This window comes from Festucalex cinctus, chromosome 11 (assembly GCF_051991245.1).
Source record: "Festucalex cinctus isolate MCC-2025b chromosome 11, RoL_Fcin_1.0, whole genome shotgun sequence".
Lineage (NCBI taxonomy): Eukaryota > Metazoa > Chordata > Actinopteri > Syngnathiformes > Syngnathidae > Festucalex > Festucalex cinctus.
Window position 1 is genome coordinate 15,574,362 of NC_135421.1, and position 23,126 is coordinate 15,597,487.

Sequence of the window (23,126 nt, forward strand, 5' to 3'; positions counted from 1 at the left end):
TGTATTTGTAATATTTCTGTGACGGGTCATCAATGTCATGGATAGCTTTTGGAGGAACGGCAAACGTATTCGCTCGTTTCCAAACTGGCAACAAAAATGGTCAATTAGCAAGAGTGGAGACGAACACGGAAAGGAGTCAACTTGATGCTAACGTTAGCAACAACGTGGTCATGTTCAATATTAGCATCATTTGTCCCTTGTGATAATGATGACGATGATGATGATGATGATGATTAGGGGTGGGAACCTCACGATAGGATACGATATGCCACAGCTCACGATATAACGATACCGCCATTATCGATATATTGCTCAGGTCATAAATCCACCATAATCTACGATAAAACTAATCAAGACATAAAATGATGTTTTTTTTTCAATAAGAAAATCGTTTCTTTTTGTACACAATATTCAAACTGGTGTGTTCTTCACAGTGAATACTTTGGTGTATTTATTTTTAAACAAATACAAACGTCTTCTTAATGGAGACCACTTTCTGTCAACAAATTGATGTCTTTCTTAAACATTGTCATGCAGTCATTTGTTTCATGTTTGTTTTATAAACTGATACCATTTTTGTGGAACGTTGCAAAATAAATAAATAAAATGACTTAAATATTAAATCCAATTCAATTAATATTCCTTGTGCTTCAAAATTGTGCGCTTCAAAAAGTCGAAACATAAAATATGTTTTAAAATGTTAAAAGATATAAGATATAATCCACATTTCTCATAGAAACGTATGCAAAACTGAGTCAGTCGCTAAACAGATATATGGAGGACCAAAACTGCCAAAATTCAAAATAAATAAATGACTAAATAAATAAATGACTAAATAAATAAATAAATGACTAAAAGTGAAAATAAAAACGGATATAAAAAAATATAGTTCAAAAATTAAACATAAATGTATTTACATATTTTAATTTTCATTTGTATTTATTTTTGGGGGATATAATTTTCGAATTATATATTTCTTATATCCGTTTTTATTTTCACTTTCAGTTATTTATTTAGGCATTTATTTATTTAGAATTTTGGCAGTTTTGTTCCTCCATAGATAAATGTCTTCCACAAATCAAAGAGCGCTGATGAGTCTTCTTCACCCAAAGACTTGCGTCCACTTCCCTGACACTCTTTTTAGGCGCTCCCCCTAGTGGCCCACCAATTGAGCCATCACAGTGGCTGAATATTTACTACAAATATCAATACTTGTGTCGGCATATGGATAATCTATCGGGAGACAAAAGTATCACGATTTATCGCAATATCGATATATCGTCACACTCCTAATGATGATGTCAGTTGTTGCATTTATGCAACAACTGACAACTGCATTTATCCTGTCATAAAATCGAGGTGGAGTTCCTGAGTCTCGGTCAAGTGTGTGTGACAAAATCCTCCCACTTGGCTCCAAAGACAAAATCTATTTTTAGCATCCTGTTCAGAATCCTGAATAAAGAGTCGGGCGTGATGGCACGATTGTCGCTTTTTGACACTTGCTGATTGTCTGACTCGTGCCTGCCGGCTCATTGTCACCAAGTAGAAGAAGAAGAAGAGCAGCTCGCGTCGCGCTCCTCCACAACGTCCCACATTCACATCGCAAACAAAAGCAGCAGCGCGTGCGTGCAGAGCCAGAGAGGAAATAAGCTCCAGAGTAAATAGCATCATTAGACGTCTTCCTTTGGGTATGGGAGGGGAAGCAAATTGGGGGTCATCAAAGCAGCAATTGAGCCTCCGGCGTGGACGCTGGCGGCAATTCGGACGAATTCGGCCTCCGGCCCGCCACAACAAGCACTTGCGCTATTTTTTTTCTTTTATGTTAGTATTTTGCGCGAGAATGGGAATATTTGACCGGCTAAACGCAGAAAACTTTGGATTACTACTGCCACCTGTGGCTGAAAAATGAAACCGCACGCACGCGTCGTCTTCGCAAACACAACCGGACTCAAATCCAGTCTGAAAACGATTATTAGCTTGCAGGACTTCCCCTTGCGAAACAGCTAAAGTGATCATCTACTAATTAGAAGATTGATTGATTGCTTGATTGATTGATTGATTGACTGGGTTTATTGAACATATAAACACATCACAAGTATAAAATACAAGTTGTAGTTAAAAAAGAGAAAAGAAAAAAGAAATCGACAATAGTATCATAATGTACATGTTCAAAAGGAGTAGGAAGAAGTACAAAACTTATCTAGTCCTACTCCCTAAATTTCTATCATAATAATATACTAAAGATGCTCCAGTCATAACTAGGGATGTAACGATAACGGCAATATCGTGATATTAAAACTGCCACAATATATCGTCGTGGTCATGTCACGATATGACAAAGCAGCACATCTGTTCAAAAAGTCGTTAATTTCTTTTGTGTAGTTCTAGCACCCTCTGGTGGCTAGTTTTTTTTTTAGTGCAATTTAATTAAAAGGATACTTGACTCATTGAACCATTTTCAGAAGTGAAAAGTGAATATTTTGTCCAGAATGAATTTGATAACTTCATTATTTTTCATGTACAATTAATACCTTTAAAAAGTAATTTTTCTACTTGCTGTCGACTGATGAGGACATCACCTGTGCTGATGAAATAGGTAACAACCAATCACGGCTCACCTGTTTTCTGGGTTTGGTCATTAAATTGAGCCATGATTCATCGTTAACTTCTTCCTCAGCACAGGTGATGTCATCATCTGTCGACAGCAAGTAGAAAAATTACTTTTTAAAGGTATTAATTGTACATGAAAAATAATGAAGTTACCACATTAACTATCAACAAAATATGAACTTTTGACTGCTCAATGAGTCAAGTATCCCTTTAATTTTCATAAGGCATGTTTTGGCCCTTCTATGTTTTTATTTTTTTACAATATTCTGACCTTTTATTTTTTATTTTTTTTATTTTGTTAAATATCGCCAACCTCCCCACAATTATCGGACCGTGAGCTTCATAATATTGTAATTGTGATGTTTCGATATTTTTACATCCCGACCCATAAGTGGTCAAATCAAAAGACTATTGTAAATATTTTTTTGGGGCAAGAGCAGCTCAACATGAAATTGTCATGAAACCTCATTGAGGCATTTTTCTGTGTTACGTCACTGCTGACTTCTCACGACATCAGGGAGACGACAGGTTAGCTTAGTGCTAGCTAGCTAGCTAGCTAGTTGCTAGTAGAGGTGGGCGGATCGATCCAAATATCGATATTGTCGATACCAGGCCAATATCGATATCAGATTTATACTGACTAAACTATCGACCCAGTCCTTTAGTTTTTGGTATCACATCAATACCAAAATTGGCAGTATCGCAAACCACTAATCAAAACATTGAATTGTGTCATGTCAGTTTCAACACCTTCAAACTTATCAATTTCATTTCATAATAAATGTAAAAATAGTTCCATTTTGTCGTCACGTCTGATTCATTTTAAACATGCTCATTTTTAACTTTTTTAACTTTTAACACTCTTAACTTCAAATTTATCTCAAACCTAATTTTTCAAGTTTACTATTTTTTTTTAATAATTATAATTCCATCCATCCATCCATCCATTTTCTTGACCGATTATTCCTCACAAGGGTCGCGGGGGCTGCTGGCGCCTATCTCAGCTGGCTCTGGGCAGTAGGCGGGGGACACCCTGGACTGGTTGCCAACCAATCGCAGGGCACACAGAGACGAACAACCATCCACACTCACACGCACACCTAGGGACAATTCGGAGCGCCCAATTAACCTGCCATGCATGTCTTTGGAATGTGGGAGGAGACCGGAGTACCCGGAGAAGACCCACGCGGGCACGGGGAGAACATGCAAACTCCACCCAGGAAGGTCCGAGCCTGGACTCGAACCGGAGACCTCAGAACTGGGAAGCGGACGTGCTAACCACTCGACAACCGTTCCGCCAATTATAATTCAATGAAATAATAAAAATAAAATAACATTAAAAAAATAATAAAAAAAAAAAAAATCACCCATCCATCCATCCATCCACTTTCTTGACCACTTATTCCTCACAAGGGTCGCGGGGATGCTGGAGCCAATCCCAACCGGCTTCGGGCAGTAGGCGGGACACACACCCTGGACTGGTTGCCAGCCAATCGCAGGGCACACAGAGACGACCTAGGGACACTTCGGAGCGCCCAATTAACCTGCCATGCATGTCTTTGGAATGTGGGAGGAGACCGGAGTACCCGGAGAAGACCCACGTCGGCATGCGAAGAACATGCAAACTCCACCCAGGAAGGCCAGCACCTGGACTCGAACCCGAGTCCTCAGTACTGGGAGGCGGACGTGCTAACCAGTTATTCACCATGCCGCCCAAAAATAATCATAATTACCAAAAATCATTTCACAATGCCAACATGTCTTTTATATATATATATTTTTTTCATTTCCGAGTGCACAACGATCGATTTTGGTGCAGCTGGAAATCAGCTCTCATCATCATCCTTCACTTACATAAATACTTTTTTTCCTCCAGGTGATATTTATAGCGTTTTTTTGAAGACGGTTGATGTTGCAAAGGTTGTTGCGACCCCGCTGAGACGACGTTACCATTCTGTCGCTCTCACAGTCTAATCTGGTCCCAAGGCGTCTTTTCTTTTTGTTTTTTCTTCTTGCAAGCAGACGAGTTCAGTCTTTGAGCGAGAGTTATTTATTGCACCTTTTAAAAATATATATTAATATATGCGATTTTTTCTTCAGTGTGACATCAGAATTATTTTGGATCCAGACGACGAAAGCACGTCCACGTCCAGTGTCCGTACTGTTGCTATTGTCGATTACAATAGTTGATATATAAGTTTATGTCTTGTTCTTATTATTATACTCTTGGGATATATAATGTGTTACCATTGTTGGTATAAACCATAAGAATGTGATATCTGTTGCCACCATTATGAGCACTTAACAATTCGGTTAATGGTATGCCATTAAATTATTTATATATTGATAACATTGTTTAAGATAGCAATACTGTCATTTGCAGGAAGTACTGTATACTTGTGTTTTATGGATTAGAGATGGGGGGGTAGGATTAAATAAATTTTCTTCTCCCCACTCCCTTTCAGGCAAAATCATGTTTCCTCTTCTTTCCTGTTCATGTTATGAAATTACAGTATAAATTGTTCCTCTGTTATTGCCTGAAATAAATGAAATGATGATGATGATGATGAAGCACAATCAACGATACAATTTTCACATATATTTCAAACTTGCCAATGTAATTTACATAACAATCTGCATCAACAAGTTCATCGAAGGCCCGTTTAATAATGTCGCCGCCACCACGTACGTCTTGTCAACTTCAACAGCATGGCCTCCATTTGTCATGACTGGGTCATGCAAGGCTTATGTTTGGGTCATGACCGTGTGGTCAAGTGTCTGTTTTGAACTAATGTAACCAACATCTAGTTTCAACTGGTCAGAAGCTATGTGATGTCAGAAGCTATGTGATGTCAGGACACTTTAATCTCTCTATCTGGTCAACATCCAATCAGATAATTCCATGTCAGTCCTGTTACCCACACGTCTAGCCACAACCAATCAGATCGATTCGCTGTCTTTATAAGCCTGACTGAGAAGTGTCTGTTTTGGTCGGATTATTTACCTCTGTTCCTCTGTGCAACTCCACCGTCGAAGTTAGATTAGCATCTCGTGATTGTTGATACATTCTCGTTGTTTCTCGTCTAGTCAAGGTTGTTCTCGCCTCTCGATGTTATGCGATGTTAAAATCTTATTTGTGTCTGCGCTTTGGGATCCAACCTCAGCACATAACACCGTTTTCCTAACAAGCAAAAAAAAACAAAAAAACAAAACAAAACAGCATTTTCTCTGCTAAATTGCACGTGAAGGAAGATGTTGAATGGCAACGATAGATGCAAACTAGTGTTAATTTTATCCGCAATTTAGTCTGTTTTAGTCCACTTTCAATCCCGCTTCTTAGTTTTTAGCATCGTTAGTCAATCCCGTTTTTATTGAGTCCATTTTTAGTCGACTATAAATCGAGCATTTTAGTCCAAGAAAACATAATTTTATTCGTCTAGTTTTAGTCAACAAAAACTGACACCGTTTTAGTCTAGTTTTAGTCAGGACAACCATTTTTATCCCTGTTTAGATTATGTTGAAAATTTTGGATCTAAAATATTTCCCTTATAATTTTCTCTCATCTTTTTTAATAAAAAACAACTTGACACACAATTACAGTGGCTACTATGGCTCCATGCTATGAGCTAGTAAGTTAGCCAGCATTAGTTAGCGGTCGGATTAACATTATTGTTGGAACATTATAGCCGTTGGATTAATGTTACGTTATAACTATAATTTATTTATTTATTTATTTTTAGCTTTTCACCATGAATCCACCTCCTGTCTGTCCCATGTGTTTGTGCATGTTGCTCTCGCTAGCTGTAAATTGTTTAAAAGGGGTGTGTCACTGTGTCACATGACCATGTCACAGTGACAGATCAGCAGAGACAAATTTGACAAAATCATACAATTTTTGGTTAGGAATAAGGAAGGAACGGGTGCTGCGAGAAAAACACAATTTTAAATCGATGCGAGGCCTGTGTTTTGTCAAAATGGCCGACTTACTCTTTGATTTTTGGCTGTGGACTAAAATATATTTCGTGCATTTTATCATGCAATTTCACGTTGAACAGCGAAACTAAAATGTCCATAGAATTTAGTCCAGTTTTTATGAAGTGAAGTACATTTTCATCTCGTCTTCATTAGTCGATGAAAATGCATACCGATTTAGTCCCACATATTGTTTATTAATGAGGGTTTTAGTCTAGTCCAAGCTGGGTCCTTCGAGAGCCCCTATCCAAGTCTATTTTCTATGTTTCTCTCCACTAACACACCTGATTCATGATCAGGATCGTGATCAGGCTTCTGCAAAGCTTGCTAATTAACTGATCATTAGATTCAGCTGCGCTGAAGGAGGGAGACATGGAACTCGAGGACCCAACTTGGCCACCCGTGGTCTAGTCTAGCCTAGTTTTAGTCCGTTGAAAAATGTGTGTTGACGAAATGATTTTTGTTTAGCTTCCGTTGATGAAATGAACACTAATGCAAACACAATTCAAATCTTGACTCGTTTCCATTGAAATGTGTATCAAGCCCCCTAATTGCATGCAGTTGTGTATGTCGTTGTATTTGCCGTGTCAAGTCTCCCACAGACCCATTTTCCATACAGCGCATCCTTCACAAGCTTCTTTACATACAGTCGATCCACCAGTAAGCTTTAACCTCTGGGCTACTGCTGACCCCCTTTTCTTTTCTTTTTTTTGAACATGGCCACACAATGGCGCTCCTATGGAATCCATTAGACTGCTTGATTGCGGCAGATAATGCCGATCTTTTGGCTCTTCTTTTGCAGAGGCTTTATTCACAAGGATCCGACTCGGGCTCTTCATAAAACATCAAGCGGCACAGTCGTTGGATTATGGATGCCTCTTGAAAGCAGCTACGCTGACAGAGAAGCGACCGAATTCCCTCCCCCAAGTGCCCAAAGTCAATTTGAGTATGGTACAGTGGGCACGGTGACAGAAAAAAAAAATGGGGCACCATTAGGACGAAGGAACGGGCGGTGCGAGAAGAACACGTTTTCAAATCGAGGCGAGGCCTGCGATTAATCCAAAATGGATGCTTACAACCAAAACGGCCAACCTTACTCTTCAATTTTATCGTGCAATCTAACGTTGAACAGTGAAACTGCTGTCAGGGGCAGAGTTTGTTTGTTTTTTTTCCTCTCAAACTTTCTAACGATGTCAAAAAATTTGTCCAAAATGCTTCAAACTAAAACGGCCGACCTTACGCTTCAATTTAATCGTGCAATTTAACGTTGAACAGTGAAACTGCTGTCAGGGGGCAGAGTTTGTTTGTTTCTTGTTGAAGAAGAATGTTATCTATGATGAGGAATGTCATATACATACATACATAGTGCTTCTCAATTCTTTTCTTACACCACCCACAAGGAGGTGAGCAAAACATTTTGCACCTCCACAACTCACCGCCACGATTATTGATACATTTGTCATAAGTACACTTTGCAGAACATTGTGTTGTTATGTATTAGTATGTATTAGTCTATCTGTATATTTAAAAAATGTTTCAAAGCATAGTCATTCATTTGGTGTAGATTATTTTTTTTCTGTGTTGATCGGGCAGACAAAAGTTTTGACCTCTTTCTGTCCATCCCCTTTCATTTCTTTTATTTTAAAGTGTGAAATCAAATTTGAATTGAAAAGAAATTGAAAAAAATATTAACGTTAAAGAAACAAAAAATGAAGGAAAGAAATATTGATCACATTTTTCCAAGAAAAAGTCAGAAAAGAGAAAAAAAAAGTCATAATGTTGTATCAAATTGATACAACTTTGATAGGACTTTAAAAATATGTCATGAAAAAAAATAGACAAAAAAACAAAAAGAAAAACAAAAAAAGACAGGAATATTGATCACCTTAAAACAAAGAATAACTAAAAACATGTAAAGGAACAAGAAAAAAGAAAGAAAAAAAGAAATATTGATCAACTTAAAACAAAGAATAACTTTAAAAATATGTAAAGGAAAAAGAAAAAAGAAAGACAACAACAAAAAAGAAAAACAAAAAACAGAAATATTGATCAACTTACAATAACTAAAAATATGTAATGGAACAAAAAAAATAAAATAAAAATAAAAAATAAAAATATTGATCAACTTACAACAAAATGGAACAAAAAAAAGAAAGACAAAAAAGAAAGAAATATTAATCAACTTGCAACAAAAAAATAACTTATATGTAATGGAACAAAAAAAGACAAAAGACAAAAACAAAAAACAAAAAAAGAAAGAAATATTGATCAATTTACAACAAAAATAACTTTAAAAAATATATCATGGAACAAAAAAAAGAGACAAAAAAAGAAAGAAATATTGATCAACTTACAACAAAAAATAACTTTAAAAATGTGTAATGGAACAAAAAAAAAGAAAGACAAAAACAAAAAACAAAAACAAAAAGAAAAAAATATTGATCAAGTTACAACAAAAAATAACTTTAAAAATATGTAATGGAACAAAAAAAAGAGAGAGAGAGAAAAAAAAGACAAAAAATGTCCAATTACACTCCAAATAAAAGTTTCATAGGAAAATGCAGCAAAGGCAAATTGATTCGCTTTAAAGTTAATTTGTACATGTTTTCTGAGATTGACTTATTCATATACAAGGCCTCAAACATTTGATTTATGTTACCTATGTTACATCCAACAGCTATTTATGTATCTTAGAGAAGTAATATAGATGCGACTTATTTGTCTGCGTCGCTGGACTTGCAAGTTGCAACACGATTGTTTCAAGCCAAATCCTCCCCTGGAGCCTCCCGGAGTGACTCAATTATTGATGCGGGTCTTAGCTTAGCCCAATTTCTCGGCTACGTTAGGGGAAGAAGGAGGAAGAAGTACGTGCGTGACACGTCTCCCAATTCGTGCATTATACATGCCGACAGTCTGCAAAAGCACGCTTGAACCGAATCGAAAACAAAAACCCACAATGTAGTCAAGTAATGAAAATATGTGAAAATATTTCATTATTCACAAATCTGTTTAGTACTTTGGGGAAATCAAGCTTGTTTTAACATAGGCCTGGTTGATCTCTTATACTCTGCTGCCAGCTGCTGGCCGTTTTTGGAATTACTACCACTTTTCTTAGTAAGAGTACAGTTTTTAATCACAACGAAAAACATCTTTGTTCATGTAACGATTACAAATATTTCTTGAAAAAAAACTGCAAACTACAACTTGTAACATGCCAAATTGAAAAAATACCAATTTGTATCGTAACGTTACGACTTTTTGCTTGTCCTCTTTTACGACTTTTTTTCTTGGAAAAAATACAATGTTCTTGTAAGATTATGACTTTTCATTTCAACAAAAATACATAAATTAATTTAAAAAAAAAAAAGATGGTGGTTCTTTTTTTTCTTGGGGAAAAAAATCCGATGTTCTTGTAAGATTATGAACAAAAACATTTTTTTAACGATGGTGGCATTTTTTATTGGGGAAAAAATATGATGTTCTTGTAAGATTATGACGTTTCATCTGAACAAAAAAAAAATCTTTTTTTTTTTTTAAACAATGTTTTTTTTTCCTTGGGAAAAAAAAATAGGATGTTCTTGTAAGATTGACTTTTCATCTTGAACAAAAAATAAATACTTTTTTTTTTAACGATGATGGCTTTTGTTTTCTTGGGGGAAAAATACGATGTTTTTGTAAGATTATGAAATTTCATCTGAACAAAAAAAACATTTTTTTTAATGATGATTTTTTTTTCATTGGGGAAAAATGTATGATGTTCTTCTAAGATTAGGACTTTTCATCTGAATAAAATATATATATATATATATATATATATATATATATATTAATTTTTTTGATTGCTGTGACATTTAGACGTAGTTGTTATGTTTTAAGAATGTTGAACACTTTTGCCACCCGGAAGTGCATGTGACGTCACAGAACTTCATTCCTATTATTATGGTTTTTTGTTTTGTTTTGTTTTTTTTTAATAGAAAGGGTTGTATCATGAAAGGACGTCCAAATTATGAGATGTGTTTATATCAGATCTGCTTAATTGGCCCAAAGCAAAGCTAATCCCAATTTGGTCAATTTGGTCGATTGTATTTTGTTGCCTGCAAAAAAGATTGCACCACAACCGCCGGCGAAGATCCTTACCTTGCCGGCGATAAGCGTCACATGGCCGGATCCCCGACGAGCGGTCCGTACTCGTGAATGTGGGTCAGCGCCAGCACCGACGGCGGCATCGTCCCATCCATCCCGGCCTGCCCGCCTGCGTGCCGATCCCGCCGGCAATCCAGCCTCAGGAATATCCGCCGCCGGCTTCTCGCATCCTCACACAAGGAAAGAAAAACACAACAAAAAAAATGGAGGAAGGAAGGAAGGAATGCGAGGATGTTGAATCAAGCACGTAGTCGGCAGTTTTCCTCCTCCTCCCCTCCTCCCCTCGTGGTCGCCTGGCTTGCCTAATTCGCCGCTTTACGGCTCTATTTGTGTCTTCCTCCTGCGATGCTCAGCCTCGTTTCCACCTCACTGCTCGCTCTCTCTCTTTCGGTTTCTCAGCTGCCGAGAGGATGCTGAACATGTGTCGGGGGGTGGGGGGAGGGAGGGATGCACACTTCATAGGTGTCAATGTGTGTGGACCACTTTTGGCATCCAAATAGATTTGGTGTGTTTGTTGCATGTACCCACTTCCCCCTCCCCATTCCTAACCCAATTTTGCCTTTTTTTTTGCAGTACTAGAAGACAAAAACATATTGTGGATGTGAAAGAAAATCTTTGACTGTCTCACGATTCAATTCAGAATCGATTTGGGATTAAAAAATGATTTGATTATCAATGATTTGTGCTTCATTTTAAAAATAAATATATAATTGTCATGATCGACTCCAGTGTAAGTCGCTAATGCTAATTAGCACGCTACTCGCGGCACTTTTTTTCCCCTCCCAAATGCCAAGCTTTGTGGAATTAATGTAAAGTTAAGGAAAAAGCCGCCATTTTGAGCAAATATTGTCTTCCTTAATTATTCCGCAATTATTTGACTGTCTCACGATTCCATTTGATTCCGTCATGATGATCTAGTTTTACTCGCTAATGCTAATTAGCGCGTTACTCACGGCACTTTTATCCATCAAAAGAACAGATATTCCGACAAAAACGCTTCAGTAATGTACACAGAGAAACATTTAACATTACTCACCAGCATATGCTCTTCCTACACTGTAAAAATAATCAACTTTTAGTGGCATAACTTGATCGTGACTTTTTCCTTCTTACTCTCTAATGTGGCTACAACTTTGCTGTGTATCAGAACGCGCGGAACCACACTGCCCCCAAGTGGCCAGATTGGGTACAACACGAACAGCGTTCCCAGTACACAAAGGCAAGACAGTATCAAATCATTGAAATAACATCGATTTTACATTTAAAATTTATTCTGAATTATAAATTAACACCCGTCCTACATTTGAGATATTAACACTCCTGTCATGATGAGATGATTCTATGTCATATCACTGAAATGAAATAAAGTCGAAAGAAAACGTTTATAACCCCCCCATTTTTGTACTCATTTACACTCATAGATAAGTTGAAGCATCTGCGGTTATTAATTTAACACTCCTGTTATGTTTCTTTCTTTGTCTTGGTTTAGTTCTTAATTCAAAAATCAACTTTTGTTCATTTTTCAATTTTCATGAACAAACATACAGTGGGACGCATGGACAAATTCATTTAATATTATTTCAATTAAAATATTTAAAAAAATGTCAAAGAAAATACTTTTAAGTCTACAATTTTTGTTCTTTTAATTGTATATGTACAAAAAAAAAGATTTATTTTATTGACTACACGTGACTAAACATATTGACCAATAAAGTATTATTTATTGCTAACCCCCCCCCCCCCCCCCCCCCAAAAAAAAAAAAACAGACAAACAAACAGAAGGGTTACAATAATAATGATGGTGATTAAAAAAAAGTTTTTTAATAAATAATTTTTTATTTAATATGCTTTTTGTTCATATTGTTTAGTTTGTATTTTTTCCATTTGCTATTGTCATTATCTAAAAAAATAATTATACTATTATTATTTAAAAATATTTTATTAATAAATACATTTTTGATATGGTTTTTGTTCATATTCTTTTTAGTTTGTATTTTTCCCCATTTCCTCTTGTTATTATTTAAAAATAATAATTATATATATTATAATATTATTATTTAAAAATAATATTGTTTAAGAAATACATTTTTATTTAATAGGCTTTATGTTCGTATACTTTTTAGTTTGTATTTTTTCCAATTTGCTATTGTCATTATTTCTTCGAAAACAGGAGGGTTCAAGAAAAATGCTAATTATGTTTCAAGCAGAGTGGTAAAAAAAAAACTATATATATCTATTATTTTTTTGTCCTTTTTCCTAAGCCAACGTTTCCTTGAGTCTAGACGTCCATGGCACACATTGCTCCACATTGGATGACAGGAGCAGAAAGAGAAGCGAAGATGAAGTGGAAGGGAGCAATTAGGAGGAAAAATTGGACAAACATGGAGGGGGGTGGGGGGTCTGTCTTTACAGCGCTACAAGAGAGCGAGCGCTGCCTGTATTTATTTATAGAAGTGTTGGCGGAGGACGACGTGAGGAAATAAGCTCCTTTATTTCCTCTCCGCCGTCACACATGCATGTGCTCGCATCTCGGATGATACGCCGCCGGGCCAAATTAGATCAAAAGCGAGCACACAGCAACAAAAAAAAAACCGCACTTAAGTGTCTCTTTTCGCGAGTGCGCTTAGTCACGGTGCTCGTGCAGCCAAATCACAAGTGGCCTAAATGAATATTGTTGCGGGATTGCTGCCGAACATGAAGACTTGAGAGATGCGTTGATATAGAAATATGAATGTGCGTGCGTGCGTGCGTGCGTGCTGCAAGGGAGAATACCTCTGGGCTTCTTGCTTTTGACCTAGATTAAGTCGTCGTGATGCTCGGCAGCCTGACAGGCACGCACGACTGAACGCGCACGCGCATGCGCACCAAATGCCGTTTGGGTGCCGGTGCCAAAACACGAAAAGAAATGAGACGCTTGTGCGACTTGTTTCAAGCTTCAGCTGGATGGCGTACAAAGACTTAACCGAGGGAGGCGGGCGGGGGCCATTTTATCTAACTTGAAAAGCTTACGAGGGGATGAAACGATTCGTTAACAGTGAAGTCAACCAAATTGACTCGTGAGCAAAACCTTATTGAGGAACTTAAATACGCTATTCTGGTTAATTAATATTGCGTTAAGTTAGTGGAACATGAGTTCAGCAGCAAAATGCAGCACTTTTTTTTAATTTTTTTAAATCATTTATCAGAAGGCGGCCATTTTGCCACTTGCTGTCGAGTGAAAATGACGTCACAGTTGTTCAACCAAGAGCAACTTGGCGAGGAACTGACTAATAAAAATAAACAAATTACAATAAATAAATAATACTAAAAAATAAGATTAAAAAATTAAAAATAATAATTAAAAAAAATAAAATACAAAAAAGAAAAAATAAATAAATATAAAAAAATATTTAAATAAAAAAAATATAAAAAATAATATAGATTTCTTTTAAATCTTGAAAAAATACCAAAAAATACAAAAAAAAAGAAAATAATTACAAAAAAGAAAATAATAAGGAATCGGAAGCCGGTATTGTACACAAACATGATTTGTAGGAAACCTGGAAAATGTCCTTTTGTCAATACTGGCGACTAGTCACGAATGCACCCTGCTTATTGATGCATGCAGTAAATCATTGTGAATTTCTGCTTTGAACTCAAAATGTGACAATGGTGCGAATCATTTCAAAGCAAAAGTACGTTTGTCGTCAGTTGGCTTTGAAGCTGAATTTATTTTCACATGCGCAACTTTTGCTGCTCTTTCCAAAATTGGCCAATCCCTCGAGACAGCGCCACCTCGGCCAAGCCCCGACACTCGTTGGGGGTGAATCCCACCAAGGCGGCGCCCTTGGTGCCGACCCCGTCCCTGTGCGCCAGCTCGGCAACCCTGGCGCCGATGAGAGAAGCCGGAACGTGAGAGTACAGCTGAGCGCCGATGCGGAAGGACGGCCAGGGTTCCGTCGTCACGCTCGGCGGAACCCCCGGCACGCTCTCCACGTTGCAAGCGATCTCCACGGCGCCCTCGTGTGGCAAAGCGAGGACCTGGACCCCCGGGAGACCCCCCGGTGTTGACTCCCTGATGGCAGCGGCGATGCGCCGTCCGATGCTGATGTCTCGGGTGTCGATAGTCACGTTGCAGTTCATCACGTAAGGACTGGCCCCGACGCCTGCCATAATAAACAATAAATAATACATACAATTATTTATTGTTTATTAATCATTATTTATTTAAATATAATAATAATAATTATAATTAATAAATAATATATTAATATATTATTATTATTATTATTATTATTATGCTTATTATGATTATTATTATCATTATTTATTTATTTAAATGTAATAATAATTATTATTATTAATGCATAAATAATACTATGTATAATAATTATATAACTATAATATAATAATTCTTACTATATATAATACGATTATTTATTTATTAATAATAATTATTAGACTTCAATAAATAATGAATAATAAATAAACAATAATAATAAATTATTGTTTATTATGTTATTAATTAATTAATTAATTAATTAAACAATAAATAATAAGAATAATATACTTAATAATATATAATGATAAATAATAAATAAATATAATGTATATTATTATTATTAATTATTCATTTAAATATAATAATAATAAACATGGTGTAATTGGAACCGTTCCTGTATATATCAAATTTAGGTTAGAGCGTTTTTATTTATTGATTGATATTTAATTCTATTTATATATTTATTTTTATATTTATTTCCAAATTTATTTCCAAATTTATTTTAAATTTTGAATCACACTTTTTTTTATTTAATTATGGATGTGTACATACATATATATATATATATATATATATATATATATATATATATATATGTATTATTTTTTTTTATTTATCCATTTTTATTTTCACTTTTATTCATTTATTTATGCTTATGCTCTAGAGCATAAAAAAAAAACCATAAAAACGTTTTTGGGACCATGGCAATATTTAAAATAGAATGTGTTTCAGCCTAAAATGTTTCTTCTGACTAAGGCATATTAAGGAAAGTTTCTGTCAGGCAAACATGTCGTACTAAGAAGCAGTATTTGTACTCACCGGTGAGTCCAAAGCGTTTGTGCCCGGGTCCGCCGCAGGCCGAGACGCCGTCCAAGTCCGCCGGCGTCTTCTTCTTGAACCAGCCCATCTCCTTCCTCCTCTGCGCCAGCCCCCGCTGAAGCGGGACGTCGGCCCAGCCAAACAGGAAGACGCTGGTGCCCGGGACTCGCCGGGTGAGACCCGCAGCCACGGCTGAGGAAAAACCGGGGTACGGGACAAAAAGTCAGGAAATTGGAGTGAAAAAAAAAAAAAAAAAAAAAAAGGGACGTATGCGCAAACGGGGATGCCAACCGCGAGACTCTCGAGCGCAGTCCTCGGTTCCCACGTCCTCCCCCAAGGGGTAAATGGGGATGAGGTCCACGGCGCCCAAACACGGGTGGACCCCCAAGTGGGCGCGCATGTCAATCAGCTCACAGGCTTTCTCGCAGGCGGACAAGACGGCCTCCCCTGAAATACACACAAAAAATATGTGACTATTGTTTTTCCTTCTTTCAATACCGTTGCACGAAAATCAATCCGCACTCACGGATGGACTCAATACTGGCCACAATTGTGATGACGGAGCGGTTGTAGTCGCCGTCATTGAAGATGTTCAGCACCGTGGTCCCATCTCTTCGAACGCCTGCGGAAAAGGGGTATGGCCAAAAAAAAAATACAAATAAAAATCAATTCTCATAACAATTGCCATTCTCAATTAGTACGATTCAAAATCGATATTTTGAACTCATTCACTTCCAGTCCAGTTAAAATGGAACTTTGACGTCTATAACCGTCAATGGCAGTGAATGCCTTAAGGGCCTGTCTGCCGGTTTGACTCTGGAGAAGGCACTTTTTAAATATAGGATTTAAACAAACAAACTACTTCTTACTTTACAGATAAGGGCTTGTCTTCATTTCTGGTGGTGGTTTTGTCCTAAATCCCCACCCCTCCAGCCTGTATTTTGCCATTTTATGTTTGTTTTGTTAACAGCGGGACGTTTCTGTGGAAAGACACCGCTCCAGCCAATCGCAGGGTGGCGTGTCGCAAACGGGGCCGGGCGAATTTGTCGGTTGCGTGACGTCACTCCCGCAGCAATTTGAAAGCACGCACGGATTATTTTTTCCCACTCACTCACAGAAGCTTACATGTGTGAATGAGTGGGAAAAAAAACAAACAATCCGTGCATGCTTTCAAATTGCCGCGGGAGTGACGTCACGCAGCCGACACGTTCGCAATTGGCTGGAGGGGTGTAAACACTGTCTTTCCACAGAAACGTCTCACTGTTTACAAAACAAACACAAAGTGGCAAAATACAGGCTGGGGGTGTGGGGGTTGAGGACAAAATCACCCCCACACGTTAAGAAAAGCCCAGATCTGTAAATTGAGAAGTAGTTTGTTTAAATCCTTTATTTAAAAAGTGCATTTTCCTGAGTGAAACCGGCAGACAGGGCCTTTAAACTAAAATGGTTGATTTATGTTTTTTTTGCATCCTGTACTGAAGACATGTCCAGCCCACCTAATTTTGGTTTAATAAGTAAAACTGCTGTCTGGGGCTGATTATTTTCCCCCAAAACATTGTAACAAAATACAAGCCCTTCAATTCACCCTTAAAATGGCTGCTTCAAACCAAAATGGCCGTCTTTCTGATCATGGGTCCCTGACACTTTTTGGGGGGTGTTGTCATAATAGAATCATCTCCAGTTGTCTTGGAAAAAAAAAATGTTAGTAGTCTGATCTCCAGGCTCGCCTTGAGAGTCGTATAAGGACGCCTTTGCCACACTTTCCACCAAGTCCGCATTGCGAGCCTCCGACACGTTGAGCAGACACGCCACCAGGCGTCTTCCCAATGAAGTGGTGGCCGTCATGTTTCTGTAATAAGAATTGAGATATATATATATATATATATATATATATATATATATATATATATACATATATATATATATATATATATGTGTGTATATGTATATATTTTTATAACACTTGGGGAGTGCAATGATCTTTTTCAAACAAGAAGAGATTAAATGACCACGCCAATAGTTGTCTTCATTCTCATCTAGACAGTTGACAGTGTTCAGTTAATAACCTACCTTGTATTTATTTTATTTTTTTTAATGGGAGAACGCTACCCGAGTACTTGGAAAACACATATATGTTTTAGAAAGTTCAACATCAACACCTTCGCCTCTCTTTAGGAAAGTGCAACACCAAAAAGAAAGTGTGTATAAGTTTTTTAAACGTACGTCCATGATTTGTTGTTGTTGTTTACTCTTTTCTTCTGATAGAATGCTACTAAAATTTATCACCGAAGCATTCATTCAGTGTCGATTGTTTAGTTTACACCACCACCTATTTTATAGGCGATTGTTCGTATTTAAATATATTTTATGCGTCGTTTTTGGATAATCAGTGCTAGCGTAGCGTTAGACAGTTACACTTCCTGTCCTTACCTAATGTGTTCCGTGTTGGAATTCGCACCGAATGTCTGCGCAATGTGTCAGTAATCGAAAATGAATTCGCCTTACAGGTGACAACGAGGTTAACATAATAAAATAAATATTGATTTTTATAGTCACCGAGCGCTTGAGAATCACTGGCTGCTTATCATCGTCTGGTGTCAGTGCAGAGTGCAAAGATTGTCGGGCAAAGTCCAAGCTGTCACTGTGAAATGTTTGTGTTGTAGAAACACTACTTTATGTTTAATAACTCAATTTCTGTCTACCATATACGTGAGCATTAAATTTAAGCACTTATTTCACATAAGGAGTGCATATTTGAATGTTTTTTTTTGAGAAGTTAGTGCAGTTCGTTCCACAGTCGAACGCGGAAGTGAACATGAGTGACTTCTCTTGTTGACGTGCACACTAGCGCCTGCTCTGTCTGCATTCCTGTGGCCATTTATCTTGTTAGCGCGTTACATTAGTGCTTTAAATATAATTTATTGTATCGTGATCTGTACTTCCGTATTTACTGTATTTGAACGCATTAAATCAAGATCACATAGTCCGTCGCCTTCAAGCGAAAACGGAAGTAAACGCGTGGGAGTGAAACCATCTTAATTTGCAACAACGTGTGCGCATGCTCAGTGTTGTTGTTGTCAAACCTGCCACACGCAGTTTCCCGTGGTGGCGTGTTTTTAAACTACAGCGCCTCGCTGTGGGCAAATCACATAAATATAAGCAGAAGAATGGTTGAAGCGGTGACTTTTTGGGACGCTCCCTGAAATAATTCGAACAAGAGAGGCGACATCACGTGACGCACAAGGTCAGAGGACGCGGAAGCTTACATTAAGGCCGCCTAGGAGATAAATGTGCTGTTAATTCCACTGAGGTGGCCCGTAAGCTAAATGCGTGTCTTGCACCGGACTCGAACATCGACCTTATTATAGTGACAGGCGACGATGACGACTACTACGGTGGCGCCGTCCTCCTCTCCGGCGTCGAGCAGCCGCCTGGTCGGACTCTCCAAAGGTCCGAGCGCGCAGAGGCTGCACAAGCTGCTGGCCGTGCCCGGGTGCAAATCCAACATGCTCAACGATCTGCTCCTCCTACGGCCTGGAGATGGACACGATTCACAGGCAGACAGCAGCAGCAAGCATGTGGTGTTTTTCCACGGGGACATTCAGGTGAGGACATGTACCTTACCACTACGTGCAAAATGAACAGTCGCATTTGGATAGTATGAGGTAAGGGGGAATATAGTAAAACGAGAAAACTGTGTACTGATATGTAAATGAAACGAATCCAATAAAGATTGACCATCATGAGAAGTGAAAACTAAAAGATGAGAAATTTAACTGTCTATTATCACACAATTAAAACACGAGAAAATGTTTCAATTAAGTGGAACTAAAGTAAAACCAAAACTGCAATTAAAACATGAGGCCCGCCATATTGCTTCTCCCAAGAAACGTTTCTCGGCATACGATCCTATTACATTTACAGGGTCAAAATTGGAGAACATTTGATTTGAGACAGTAGAAATATGATTTATGTTTTAAATTTGTTAAACATAAACAAGGGGACTTCAGACATTTTACAACTTGTCTAAAATACATTTATAAATTATATGCTGAATGATGTTTACGACAGGAGAAAGCTTGTTTTTAATTATTTTTTAAATTAAAGAATGAAAACAATTAAACAAAAGATGCCTCTGCCAAATCTAATAATGGGGTCTAAGGAACATAGCGATAAAAGAAAAAGATGGTCTTCAAAGCAGCCCAATTTTCTATTATTATTTTTTTGCTTTTTTTTTTTTTTTTTATAAAATAGTGAGCACCTCAGCACAAACCCCCGACCCTGTGTATGTCTCATCTGTACGTATACCGTAAAGTTTATACAGTAGTCTGCTCGCGATGTGGGAGGAGCAAGTTGGCCGCCCTGTGACTTGAGCAGCTTGCACTGGGGTGTATGGGCGAGTGGCTATCCAGTCATATATACAGGTACCGATCAGAGCAAAAGAAGTAAGAAGAATGTTCAGCCTGTCATTGCAGTGAAAAACAGCAAACTGTCACAACAGTACGGAAGCGTATTGCATCCACTTATAAAAAAAAAAATAAAAATCTTTTTTTCTGACACTTTTTTTGGGATATATATATATATATATATATATTTAGTAATTTTTTTCAATTTTCTGTTTTTTGTTTTTTTTTACTGAATATTTTTTTTCTGTCAAAAACAGGGGAAAAAATATTCAGAAAAACAAGAGGAAAAATTAATCAGAAAAACAGGAAACGTTAAAAAAAAAAAAAGTAACTGACCGTGATCAAAATAAGGAAACAGCAAGTGTGTCATTTGTGTTGCGCTGGCGCAGAACTTCCAGGAGGCGATGTCGTCGCAGCCCGAGTGCGCCCAGTGGCTGGCGTGGAGTCTGGAGCAGGTGGGCGTCATGCTGGCCCGCCGCTTCCCCGGGCACCACGTGTGGGTGGTGCGCGCCTCCCGCATGTACCTGCACAAGTTCAGCAGCTACCGCAACTTTGTGGAGAGCAACATGTTCGGCGCCCCCCAGCACGCCCCGTATTCGCCCGACGGCGGAGCGCTGCGCCACCTCAGGTTGGGAAAACCCCTTTTCTTCCTTCCATCTTTTCATTGGCCGACGGGCCGTCACGTGGGGTGTTGCCAGGCAAGTTGTGAGTGAGGGTACATGAACCTCGACTTTGGTTTCAGGTCTCTGCTGATCCACGGGATGGTGCGAGCCGGACTGCCAAACAGCATCCAGCCTCCGGCCTACGCCTGCACCGGCAAAACGGCCAGGTTCTCCCTGACCCTGGTGGGCTTCAGTAAAGGCTGCGTGGTCCTCAACCAGGTGGTCCACGAGCTGGGCGGCGCCCTGGCCGACCCGCGCCTGTCGGACTTTGCGGGAAGCCTTTCGGACATGTTCTGGCTGGACGGCGGCCACCCGGGGGGAAGCGAGACCTGGGTGACGGACAGGAAGCTGCTGGGTCAGCTGGCCACCAGCGGGATCGGGGTCCACACCCACGTCACGCCGTACGAGGTCCGAGACCCCACGCGGGCCTGGGTGGGCCGGGAGCACGCGTGTTTCGTGAAGACCCTGGAGGAGTTTGGGGCGCGCCTGTACGATAAACTCCATTTTGTGGACGAACCGCCGTCCATCGAAAACCACTTTCGGGTCATTCAGGAATTCTGATCCCTGAAAACTGGAACTGGATCTAAGCGTGTGTACATCTGGATCTGAGTCTGAGTGTTGGGTAAACATATGGATCATAGGGAATGCGTTTGGATCTTAGTGCACCCATCTGGTTCTTGGAGTGTACGCTTCTAGATCCAGATTTTGTCGTCTATGTCTGGATTTTAGGATATACGTTTGGATCTTAGGGTATGCATCTGGTTCTTTGAATGGTCGCTTCTAGATCTTAGGCTATGCATCTGGATCTTATAGTCCATGTTTGGATCTTGGTGTATTCGCCTGGATCTTAGGTATACGTTTCGATCTTAGTGTATCCACCTGGTTCTTGTAGAGTACGCTTCTCGATCTTAGGGTATCCATCTGGATCTTTTGGTATATGTCTGGATCTTGGGGTATACATTTGGATCTCAGTGTATCCATCTGGTTCTTGGACTGTACACTTCTCGATCTTTGGGTATACAACTGGATCTTCTGGTATATGTCTGGATCTTGGGGTATACGTGTATCAACCTGGTTCTTGGAGTGTACACTACTAGATCTTAGGGTATCCATCTGGATCGTCTGGTATATGTCTGGATCTTGGGGTAGACGTTAAGATCTAGTGTATCCACCTGGTTCTTGGAGTGTACACTTCTAGATCTTAGTGTATACATCTGGATCTTCTGGTATATGTCTGGATCTTGGGGTATACATTAGGATCTCATTCATGAAAAGTCTTGTGACAGATGTTTGCTCCTAAATGCACAAAATCACAAGAGATGCCTCACGGCTAATCTTTGTTATGCTTAACAATTGAACTCTTCGCTGTTTATTTTTCTTCCGATGAATTAATCGCCGATTTGGGACAACATTTCCCCACACCATATTTTGTTTTGCGACTGTGTGTATCCTGGCGAAGAGAAATGTACGGCTACTTGCTGCAAAGTTAGGGAAATTGTTTTTCCAGCCAAATATTGCACTGTGGTTTTTATGTTGCATACAAGATGCCCAGAACTCGCCAATTTTTGAGAACGTGTGTATCCTGGTGGAATTTTTTTATATGGGGGTCCCCAAAATGTTAAAAGTTGGAAAAGAAAAGGCACCAGTTTGACACCTAGTTTATTTCAAGGATTCGACATGAAAAAGGGCTGCGAGTGCCTTCCTTTTGGTTTTGTTGGAAAGTGGAAAGTTGTTTTTCCAGGCGCCTTACTTACAATGACGCATTCTGACCCATTTTTTTTTTTTTTTTTTTTTACCCCCCTAACGTTTCCTGTGTTCTTTTTAAATTATAGCCTGTGTGTGATTGTCTATTTAAACGTGCACTCGTGATGAGTTGTTTACAGGCTCTGAAAGCATACTAGCCGCCCTTGTTACTCGAGTCTTATTCCTTCAGTTGCGATTGTACGGCCGGTTATGAGAGCAACAGTCGGCTGAATGGGCAGAAAGCATGACCCCATTTATTCTTTTTTCTTTCCAGTGTGGAAAAGAGGAGCGATGAATGTCGACTCACTGAAATTCCAAGTAGTCACACTGCCCTCGTATCGATGCACTATTGATCATTATTGATGAATGTAACAAAGCCACCCATTCCATTCCAAAGATCTTATAGCAATGTGAACATTTAAACTCTTGTATGTTGCGGAAAAAAAGAAAATGCTTGAGAAATGTCACAAAATTAAAAATGTGCATAAAACTGCTGCTGGCTTGCGCCTT

At 38.6% G+C, this 23,126-nt stretch overlaps 3 protein-coding genes across 15 annotated transcripts in view; 1 reads left to right on the forward strand and 2 right to left on the reverse strand.

The window, feature by feature from the left end:
* Window positions 1-11,116, reverse strand: part of LOC144030379 (uncharacterized) — a 42,821-nt gene extending 31,705 nt beyond the window's left edge. For 8 of the 9 annotated variants that reach the window (XR_013287243.1, XR_013287242.1, XR_013287244.1 and 5 more), the window contains exon 1: window positions 10,720-11,116. The gene's annotated coding sequence lies outside the window, so the exon portion shown is untranslated. The remainder of the gene's footprint in view (window positions 1-10,719) is intronic. The other variant, XM_077536624.1, reaches the window with a different exon arrangement.
* Window positions 11,117-14,404: 3,288 nt separating this feature from the next.
* On the reverse strand, window positions 14,405-20,014 carry ftcdnl1 (formiminotransferase cyclodeaminase N-terminal like 1). Of its 4 annotated transcripts, none has more exons than XM_077536307.1 (6): window positions 19,164-20,014; window positions 17,533-17,654; window positions 16,332-16,427; window positions 16,097-16,252; window positions 15,806-15,997; window positions 14,405-14,870 (listed from the first exon to the last, which is right to left on the reverse strand). In XM_077536307.1, the coding sequence occupies exons 2-6, from the start codon at window positions 17,648-17,650 to the stop codon at window positions 14,440-14,442; spliced, it is 993 nt and encodes a 330-aa protein (XP_077392433.1). In that variant the 5' UTR covers window positions 17,651-17,654; window positions 19,164-20,014; the 3' UTR covers window positions 14,405-14,439. The 4 variants fall into 4 exon arrangements, with proteins under 4 accessions (XP_077392433.1, XP_077392431.1, XP_077392432.1 ...); XM_077536305.1 differs by having other exon boundaries at window positions 18,362-20,013; XM_077536306.1 differs by lacking the exon at window positions 19,164-20,014 and adding an exon at window positions 18,236-18,384.
* c11h2orf69 (chromosome 11 C2orf69 homolog) lies at window positions 18,855-23,109 on the forward strand. 2 transcript variants are annotated; one of them, XM_077536310.1, is made up of 4 exons: window positions 18,855-19,049; window positions 19,174-19,410; window positions 20,601-20,839; window positions 20,954-23,109. In XM_077536310.1, the coding sequence occupies exons 2-4, from the start codon at window positions 19,186-19,188 to the stop codon at window positions 21,432-21,434; spliced, it is 945 nt and encodes a 314-aa protein (XP_077392436.1). In that variant the 5' UTR covers window positions 18,855-19,049; window positions 19,174-19,185; the 3' UTR covers window positions 21,435-23,109. The 2 variants fall into 2 exon arrangements, with proteins under 2 accessions (XP_077392436.1, XP_077392435.1); XM_077536309.1 differs by having other exon boundaries at window positions 18,857-19,410.
* Window positions 23,110-23,126: the final 17 nt, after the last annotated feature.